Source organism: Sus scrofa, chromosome 17 (assembly GCF_000003025.6).
Source record: "Sus scrofa isolate TJ Tabasco breed Duroc chromosome 17, Sscrofa11.1, whole genome shotgun sequence".
In the NCBI taxonomy this organism is placed as follows: Eukaryota; Metazoa; Chordata; class Mammalia; order Artiodactyla; family Suidae; genus Sus; species Sus scrofa.
The window spans coordinates 31,583,304-31,592,743 of record NC_010459.5 but is presented as its reverse complement, the minus strand read 5'-3'; the positions used below and the strand labels follow the sequence as shown (position 1 = coordinate 31,592,743).

The window sequence follows — 9,440 nt, the reverse complement described above, 5'->3', positions numbered from 1 at the left end:
GAACCTGGGTCCTCATGGATGCTAGTCAGATTCATTTCCACTGAGCCAAGACAAGAACTCCTTCTTCTTCTTCTTCTTCTTTTTTTTTTAAACAAATGACCCTCACACTTACAGTTGCTTTGGTTTTTATTAAAATTGAGGAGGCGGTGGGTAGTAGTACCAGGGAAAGAAGTTTTCTTCCAGAAGCCACCTCTGCTCAAAGCTATGGGCTGAGAAGGGACAGGTTCAAGCGAGTTGAAGTTTTGAGATTGAGGAGGTATGGGAGGGGGTGACTGTGGTGGGGTGCGGCAGCAGTGTTGGGAGAAAATGAGATTGGAGGTGACCCCCAGGGGAAAGAGCCCTCTGACCCCAACTGAGATCCAATGTAGGGTTTGCGAGAGTGAAGGCAGCTTTAGAGGAGGGTTCCGAGCTCTGCGGGTAAAGTGATGCCTGTGTCCTAGCTCCACCCCGGGGCCTGGCAGGCAGCTTCGGCTCCACGTTAAGCCCAAGCTCAGGGCGGGCAGGACTGCGCTGGCTGCTTATTGGGGGTGGACAGGTGGAGACGTTCGGCGGCCAGCTTGAGGCGGGGGCCGTGGGCCCAGGCGGGGAGCGCTGGGTCCGAGTCCGGAGGCGGGGAGCGCTGGGTCCGAGTCCGGAGACAGGGACAGTGGCGTTCTCCGCAAAGACGGCCTCCAGCCTCCCCGCCCCCGGCGGGCCGGGCCGGGGGGAGGAGTCCGGCGCGGCCCCGCCCCGAGGCGGAGCGGAGGCCGGGCCTGAGCGGACTGGGCGGGGTGGGCTGGGGACGCGAGGCGGAGCGGGGCCCCACACAGGCCGCGGCTGCTGGCTCGGGCCCCTAAGGTCCCAGCGGTGGCTGGAGGAGGAAGCCAGGCGGCTGAGGAGAAGGGGAGGCGGAGGAGGCCGAGGCTGGAGTGCGGCTCGCCGCAAATTCACTTCCCCGGCTCAGCAGGGAAAGGTACCGCGCGCCCGCTCCCCGACCCCCGGCTGCCGGCCCCGCTGGGGCGCAGGCTGGGGCTGCGGCTGCGGCCGCCGCGGGAGGGTGAGGGGCCCGAAGCGGTCCCGAGGCTTGGCCGGCCCGGGGCTCCGGCAGCCAGCGCGGCTCTCGGGTGGGAGGGCGAGGGTGCCCAACGTCCCCGGAGGCGGAGAGGGCGGTGGGTGCCGCGCCTCCTCCTCGCGTCGGGGGCAGCGGTGGTGGAGCCGGGTGGCTGTGGAGCCGGGTGGCTGTGGTACCGGGGCGGGGGTTGCGTGGGGGTGGGCAGGCGGGACCCGGGGGCTGAGTGCTGAGGGAGCACCCGGGGCGCCCGGCGGGCGCGTTTCCTGGGCGCAGACAAAGCCGGGCGCGGACGCCCCGCGACGTCTCAGGAGGTCCCTGGGGAGGGAAGAGAAGGCGCTGGGGGACATGGGGTCCCCCGGGCAGGGTGGGGAGCAGCTGTCCCCGAAGGGCCAACTAGGGGCTCACGGGCTGCGCTGGGGTTGGCAAGACCTGGGCTCGGAAAGGGTAGGGTGTGTTGAGTGCTCAATTTGGGGGAAGGGTTCAGAGTAGCCACTGCCCCGGGAGGGGGCTGGGGCTCTGGTTGAGCCGGTGAGGGGCCTGGCGACCCCCTCGGAGCTTGCACCAGGGAGGGGCATGGCCTGATGAGATAAGCACCTGGCTGACACCTGTGGTGAGATGTGCTTACAGGTTGGTTGCAGAGCCTGCTGGTGACGGCACATCTCGTGCCAGTCCACAGAGGGGCTGGGTAACTTCTAGTTTGGAGCAAGCAGCACCCGGCAGGTGTCTGGAGGGGTCATTGAAATGGTCAGAAATGGAGGGATGGCTAGGCCCTGTATCTGAAAGTGTGTGCAGTGAAGGCCCCCCATTTTTGCATCTTTGCTCCCCTCCCCTTTCATCTTGCTGTGGGGGCGGCGGCGGGGGGGGGTGGTCTAAGCGTCCCAGTTCCTGCCACAGGCTCATGCTTCCACTAGGGTTCCATGGTGGTCACCTCCCTGTCCCTGGTTCTTCAGTTACTTTCCCTCTCTCCAGTGTTAAAAGTGGCTGCTTTCCCCCTGGATCATTCACAATGGTGTAAGAACATGCTTTGTGCCCCCCTTCCCCATTTTACACCCCCACACCTTTTGCCTTCATCTCTCATTGGCCCTCAGCTATGATGCACTTTTCCACTTCTCTTCATAGCAAAAGTTCTCCGGAGAACTGTCTGTATCTGCAGCCCCTGTGGTTCTTCAGCTCATTTGACCTGGCTTTGGTCCCACCATTGCACTGAAACTGCCCTAGTAAAGGTCCCCTGTAATTTATACTCCCCCACCAGCAGATCTCTTTGACTTCCCTTGGTCTTGATCATTCTCTTCTGGCTTCTGGTTTTCTTCCTTAACACCAGCCTCCCTCAGCCCTTCCTTACCAGTCTTTAAGGACAACTCCTTCACTCAGCTTTAAATGTTGAGGGTCCCCAGCCTTGTCCTCAGCCCCCTCGTCTGCCCTGATTCCCTTCTATTTACATACTCTTCAAGCTGTCATTTTTCGTATAATTTTTTAATAATTTTAAAAATCAAGCATTAATTTACAAACACACAGATCTTAAATGTACATCATTTTCATTCTCATGATTTTAAGTAGCCAATTTTATCTCCAGCCCCAGCCTCTCTACCCAACCACCCTCCTGATGATTTATGGTGTCCTGGATGTCTCATAGGTATGAAAAACTTAATATGGAAGAAACAGAACCCTGACCACACTCCCCAAGCATGACCCTCCTGTGCCTTCCCATCTCAGTAAAGGGCCCATAACCCACCGTCCATTAAAGACAGGAAACCAGATGGCATCATCTCCTCCCTTTTCCTCCCTCTCCACAGCTAGTGCTACAGCAAGTCCTTTTGGTTCTTTCTGCCACATCTCTCTTAGGCCTCTTCTTCATGCTCTGACTCCACTGCTACTGCCCCAGGGCAAGCCACCTTGTCTGTCTTGCCTGAATGCTGTAGTAATTTCTACCTGTTTTCCCCAAGTCTGCAATTGCCTCCTCAAATCCATTTTAACCAAGCAGCGAGAACAATTTTGAAAACTATTGTGTAGATCATCTCAATCCTCTAAGACCCCCAATAGCTCCCTACTGCACTTGGAATAAAATTGCAAAGCTTTCCCTTGGCCTTTCAGACCCGCCATGATCTGGCCACTCTGACCTCTCCCGGCCTTATCCCCCACTGTCCCTTTTGCATCTTCCTAACAGTCACACCTGAATCATTCTGCTCCTTGAACACCCAAGCTTTTTCCTGCCCTGTGGCCTTTGCCTGTGCTCTTTCCTTTGCCTGGAATGTTATTTGCCTGGGCTGGCTTTGCTTCTTATTTTTCAGGTCTTGACTTAAGTATGCCTTCCCAGTCTTGGTAGCGGCTCGTCCTTCCCTATAATTCACTGTAGCACCTGGCTTACTTTCTTCATTATATTTATCAGAGTTCATAACCATTTGTTGCAGTTGTCTGTGTACTGTCTGGTTTCTTTCTTCCCCCCCCTTTTTTTTTTTTTAGGGCCGAATTGTGGCGTATGGAAGTTCCCAGGCTAGGGGTCCAATTGGAGCTCTAACTGCCAGCCTATGCCACAGCCACAGCCACGTGGGATCCAAGCCGTGGCTGCGATCTACACCACAGCTCATGGCAATGCCGGATCCTTAACCCACTGAGCAAGGCTAGGGATCAAACCTGCATCCTCATGGATACTAGTCAGGTTTGTTACCACTGAACCATGACGGGAACTCCCTGTCTGGTTTCTTAAGGGCTGGAAACTTGAGAATGTTTCAAGCCCTGGCATGACGTTGATGCTCAGAAAACTGAGCCAGGTGGGAAGGTCAGGGCAGCACAGGGGCCCTCTTCAAATCCCAAGTGATCCTGAGGATTTTTATTTTCTTTCCACAAAAGCAGTTGTGTGAATCACTGCAAGAATCTGAGGGGGCCAGTGGGAGAAGAGATGTGGAGATGGGACAAGTGGTTCAAAGGCAGGCCTGTAGCCTAGCGGGAGGCGGGGTGGCTCTAGGGGGTGTGGAGTTGCTGCAGGTTGGGGATGAATGATTTCCTTTGCTCTCTTTGGTGGAAATCCAGACTGGGGCAACAGAGGGGTGAGTGCATGCAAGCTTGTGTGTGTTTTCTAACTCAGGAGACAGGGGTGGCCAACGAGGCCAGAGCTGTATTTCAGGCCACTCTCTCGAGGGACTGCTGAGTGCCCAGCCCTGGGGGGCAGGGAGTTGGAGGGGAGGAAGAAGGTGGGGCTGGGGGTCTCCCTGCAGACCCTTATCTTTCCAACCCCAGTTCTCCTCTTTGCACAGAGGAGCCAGCTGAGGACTGAGCTGTGTAGCTAGTGCTCTCAGTATGAAGGGCTAAGAGCTGAGGGGCCTTAGATCTGGGAGGAGGAAGCTGGATCCTGGACGGGGCAGTGCTGATGGACCAAGGTAACACTGTGAGGTGAGCACTGGAACTAGGGGCTGAGGGCTCAGATCAGGGCTGGGCTGGCAGGCCTAGGAGAGGCTTTGAGCTGGGATAGTGGGAGCAAAGGAGGGTATATCCTGAGTGGGAGAAATTAGGCAGAGGCCAAGAGGCTGGCCCAGGCAGTGTTCTAAGGACTTTGCAGATATTAGCTCCTTGTAATCCTCTTAAGGTAGGTCTTATTCCCATTTTACGGACGGGAAGACTGAGCCACAGTCATGTACTTCAGTTGTGACAGAACAAGAACTGGGACCTCAGCACCCTGGCTCCAGAATCCGTGCTCTGAACTATTCTATTCTGTCACTTCTCTCATGCCTCTCAGATATGTGCCCCCTGAAGTCTTCTTAACAAATGGTTTTCCCTGACTGCCAGATGTGCCTGGCCTTGGCTGGAGAAGGAGGAAAGGAATCCCACCCTCTAAGGCAGAAGGAGTCCTCACCCCAAGTGGGCAGCTGAGTCTCTCTGCTTCATGCCCCACCTTTTCTTCCAGGAGGGGCTCTGGGCTCAGGCCAAGTATTTGGGTGTCATGCATACTGTGATTTTGAGGAGCTAGGGAGTTCACCTGCTTCTTATAAAAGCAGCTGCCTGCTTGAGATGTCAGCATTAGAATGTCATCTCTCTGGGCTCAGCATCACTCCACTGTCCTCTTCATCTGCTTCTGGAGAGCCTGGGGGTTCAGGTAGGAGCTCTGCAGATAAACTAGTCTGTTTTGGATTCCATGTAGGATGTTGTGAGGTGGAGCTTCAGACTTGGCCTTGGGAAACCTGGTTGGGGGTCCGAATTGGCCTGGGTTGAACACGGGAACAGAACTAGGGGAAGAGAGAAATGGGAACTGAAAGAGCTTAATCCACTTCAGTATTGCCCTGTCCTTACCTCTCTTTTTCTGTCTGTAAGATGAGATTGGAGGGACCTTTTCTTTTGCTCCCCAGACGTTGTGGGAGCCAGGAACTGTCTGAGGTTACATGCTTGAGTACCTTCTTGAGGACTTGCTGTAAAGGAGTGAGGACTTCCTGGGGGATGCCAGCCTCTTGGAACTGGGCCAGGGAGGGGGTGGGGAGGAGGGTATGACAGTCCCATCCTTTGAGGCTTTACTGTTTGCCCATGAAGAGGCCTCTGGGCAAGTGACTTGGCCTCCCAGGGGCTTCTCTGCCTGGTAAGAAAGGGTTTGCTGACCACTCAAGGATGGAGCCTCTTTGCTCCAGATTCTGACCCCAGAATTTAGGGGGCCTACTCATCTATCTCAGAGATCTTGCCAACCCCCCAGGAAAAGAGGGAGGCAGGCTGGGTGGCATTCTCTTCTGTATTTGGGGAGACTGAGGCACAGAGCGAGCACATGGCTGATGGAGGCTCACCAGGCCTGTGTTCTGAGGAGTGCTCCTTCCCCCGCAGGGAGCATGCAGGGAGCTGGTCCACACTGCCTGAGTCCACCTCAACTACTCTGAGTTGAGGTGAAGGCCATGGCGGAGCCCGAGCCCAGCAGGCTAGAGCTGAGGGGGAGCTTCCCAACACCTGGACACTGGGCCTTGTTAGCTGTGGTTGGCATCTGGCATCTTCTTTGCCCCATCCTGGTGCTTAGAGCCACCAGGAACACAGGACAGGGTCCCCACTTACCAGGAAATACGAGTGAGCCAGGCCAGGTGTGATGTAATGAGGTGCAGTTCAGACCAGCTTCTTGGAGGAGGTGGTGCTTTTAGAGGGCCTTGAAGTTCGGGGTGGCTTTGGCTGACACAGGAGGGGATGGCATTCCTGAGGTGGAAGCAGAGCCCAAGCCGTGGGCAACAAGTCAGTTGAAGCCTTGACTGCCAAGCCACTGAGTCTAGACTACATTCACTAGGCCCTGGGGAGCCACTGGAAGTTATAGATCTAGGACACAAGGACTTGATTAGAGCAGTGGTCTATAAAACTACTCTCCAGACTCTAGCATACACGTGGATCACCTGGGTAGCTTGTTCAAATTCAAGTTCCAATTCACCAGGTCTGAGGTGTGGCCCAAGACTCTGCATTTCTAACAAGCTCCTGGGTGGTGTGATGCTGCTGGTTCAGGGGTTATCTTTGTGTAGTGAGGGCTGAGACTGGGGACTTTGGGCCAGGCAGGTGCAGGGATGGGCCTAGATCAGGTGTGCCCTGGGGCAGGTAAGAGGGACTGTCCTGGTTCTCGTGGACTGTTTTGGGGCAGGTGTAGAGGTTACCTGCATGGGGGCTGGGCAGAGGGGAGTGTGCAGAGAACCTGGGGTGGGGGGGAAGGGGCTACTCTGTGGGGGCGGGGGTGGGTCTGGGTGAGGGATTTCTGGGGACTTGGGAACACAGGCCTGATTTCTAGGGTGCGACTGTGAGGAGCTCTCCAAACCATGAGAAAGTGTCTCAGGCGACTGCCCCAGGGCAGGGTGACATGCAGGAGGCATGCAGGGCATCTTATCTTTCCCCACAGCCAAGCCCGGCCCTGTGGGTAGCCAATCTGGGGTGAGCACTCTTCCTCTAGTCAGGGTGGGCCCAAGGAGATTGGGGAGACAGCTGACTCCAGCCCTGGACATGCCGGCTTCTCCTGAAAGCCCCCAAGGTTTCCCCAGCTGCTGAGCCATCACCCCCCAGCAAGCGTCCCTTAACCGCAGCCTGGCCTGCCTGCTTCCTTGTAGCTGCCCTGATGGCTGCATGAGCTGTTCTTGGGGTTTTGTTCCCTCCTGGGCCACCTCCTCAGTGACCCTGGAAGTGGGAAGGTCTGGATGCTTCTCTCTGCTCTACTTCTGGCTGGGCCACTACAGGCAAGTGTCTGCTCTGCTCTGCAGCCTTGGTTTCCTATAGATTAAGGGACTCTGTCCTCTCCTGGGGCGGGGTGGGGGGCACAAGGGGGAGAGTTGCAGGGTTTTTGTGGGTGAAGCACTGCGTTTTCCCAGAAAGGCAGCTTAATACATTTTTATTTTGGTTAACTATTAGAACTCATGGGAGTTCCCGTCGTGGCGCAGTGGTTGACGAATCCGACTAGGAACCATGAGGTTGCGGGTTCGGTCCCTGCCCTTGCTCAGTGGGTTAACGATCCGGCGTTGCCGTGAGCTGTGGTGTAGGTTGCAGACGCGGCTCGGATCCCGCGTTGCTGTGGCTCTGGCGTAGGCCGGTGGCTACAGCTCCGATTCGACCCCTATCCTGGGAACCTCCATATGCCGTGGGAGCGGCCCAAGAAATAGCAACAACAACAACAACAACAACAACAAAAAAAAACAAACAAAAAAAAAAAACTATTAGAACTCATGGGCTAATGGTGGAGTAGAGTGAGCAGTTTGCCTGGAAGAGCTGTCCAGCTTGGATTTGAGGATCTCCTAAGGCCCCTTGCTCGCTCAAGTCTGAAGGCATAGCCTGACATCTGAGGGCACCGGTCAGATGAGGTCCCTCTAGACCCTAGCAGGAGGGTAGGTAGTCCCTGCTCCGAAAGAAAGGTGGGAAGGGTAGACACCAAAGGTGAGGTTTGGTTGCCCCCGGCAGTGCCAAGAGGGGCTTTCAGGCTGAGCTCCCAAAATGTCACACGTAATTTCCAAAGGGATACCCCTTGCCCTCCCTCCTTGATTCCTGCCCATGTGCCCCCTGCTGTGCCAGGCTGTCCTGAGAGGGTGGGAGGGATGGCATTTCTCAAAGACTGTTTTGAGAAACCTCAAAGGTTCAGGAAACAAACAAGAGTAGAAACTGGAAAATCCATTCCACTACTCCGTGGGAGGTTCAGGGCTCTGACAAGTGCTATAGAAAAGAAATTGGTGTTTCCTAAACTGATTTGACCATAAAAGTTTTTTTTTTTTTTTGTTTGGTCTTTTTAGAGCTGAACCTGCAGCACAAGGAGGTTCCCAGGGTAAGGGTCCAATCAGAGCTATAGCTGTCAGCCTACGCCACAGCCACAGCAACATGGGATCTGAGCCTCGTCTGTGACCTACACCACATCTCACAGCAACGCAGGATCATTAACCCACTGAGCAAGCCCCAGGATGGAACCTGCGTCCTCATGGATGCTAGTCAGATTTGTTTCTGCTGAGCCACGACAGGAACTCCTTGGGGTAGGGTCTTGATTAGAACAGGGTGTGATCTTTGGGAAGGACAAGAAAGAGTGAGGACTGGCTTCCTTGGGGAGTGGCTAGCAGAGGGGGGGAGATTTGGGCAGAATGAGCTTTCACAGGCCACTCTGGGTATGGGCATCAGAGGGTGGGTGTTGGAGAGAGGGGGGCTGAAGGCAGGGAGAAGGAGCCACTGAAGGTTTCTGAGCAGGACAGTGGTTTGATCGGAGCAGGCTTCAGTGAGAAGAGTGGCAGGGTGTGATGCCGGGTTGGGGGTTCAGGACCCCCTCATCGGGCTTCCTCAGAGAATTGCTGTGCCCTATCACATCTCAAAGCCTGGGGAGGGGTTGAGGTGCTCTTGTGGGCCCTCAAATTATCAGAGCTCTGAATCATTTTCCCCAAAGTCTGTGGCCTTCCGGGAAGGGGTGTCCATAGTTCGGGATGGGAAGAGTCCCAGGGCCCTTGCTCCCCCCGCCTGCCCTGTGCTGGGAGAGAAGGTCAGTGAGGCCACCCTGGCTTGCCCCTTGCCTCACCTCATTTCCTCTGAGGTGTGAGGACTCTTTGTGCAGCAGCTCAGCGGAGGTGGTGGGGTGTGGCATTTCAAGCAGTGACCCATAAGAAGTTGCTGGAATGGCATCATGTGGTGTGGACTGGCTGACACAGTGACAGAAGCCCTCAAGGAGGCCTGGGCAGGGGACGCTCAGGGAGCTTTCCACCCCACTCAGCTGCCTTCTCGTCATCCTCTGCCCCTGTCTTTTTCTTCCTCAAATAGGCAGGAGCCCAGGGCTTTTCCTGCTCTCTCTAAATCAGGGGCTAGGAGGATGGAGGATGAGGAAGAGCATTAGTGTTGAATCAGGCCAGGGTGGCCGGGCTGTGTGTGTGTGGAGGCAGGTAGCTTCGGTCCCCTTGCCCCTCAGTTCGGGTTCCTTTATCATCTCGCTGCTTCTTTT

The 9,440-nt window shown here is 55.7% G+C and overlaps 2 protein-coding genes across 3 annotated transcripts in view; one reads left to right on the top strand and one right to left on the bottom strand.

Moving 5' to 3' along the window:
* Positions 519-1,398, bottom strand: LOC110257389 (basic proline-rich protein-like). Its single transcript, XM_021077685.1, has 2 exons — positions 957-1,398; positions 519-871 (listed from the first exon to the last, which is right to left on the bottom strand). Exons 1-2 carry the CDS (start codon positions 1,396-1,398, stop codon positions 519-521), a joined length of 795 nt encoding a protein of 264 aa, XP_020933344.1.
* Positions 737-9,440, top strand: part of SMOX (spermine oxidase) — a 39,081-nt gene continuing 30,377 nt past the window's right edge. Inside the window, exon 1 of one of the 2 annotated variants that reach the window (XM_021077214.1) lies at positions 737-952. The gene's annotated coding sequence lies outside the window, so the exon portion shown is untranslated. The remainder of the gene's footprint in view (positions 953-9,440) is intronic. The other variant, XM_021077213.1, reaches the window with a different exon arrangement.

Coding starts and splice junctions, on each gene's coding strand:
- LOC110257389 (XM_021077685.1), bottom strand. CDS start 1,398: ATGTCCCCCAGCGCCTTCTCTTCCCTCCCCAGGGACCTCCTGAGACGT. Junction 872..956: donor GGTCGGGGAGCGGGCGCGCG/GTACCTTTCCCT, acceptor CCTTCTCCTCAG/CCGCCTGGCTTCCTCCTCCA.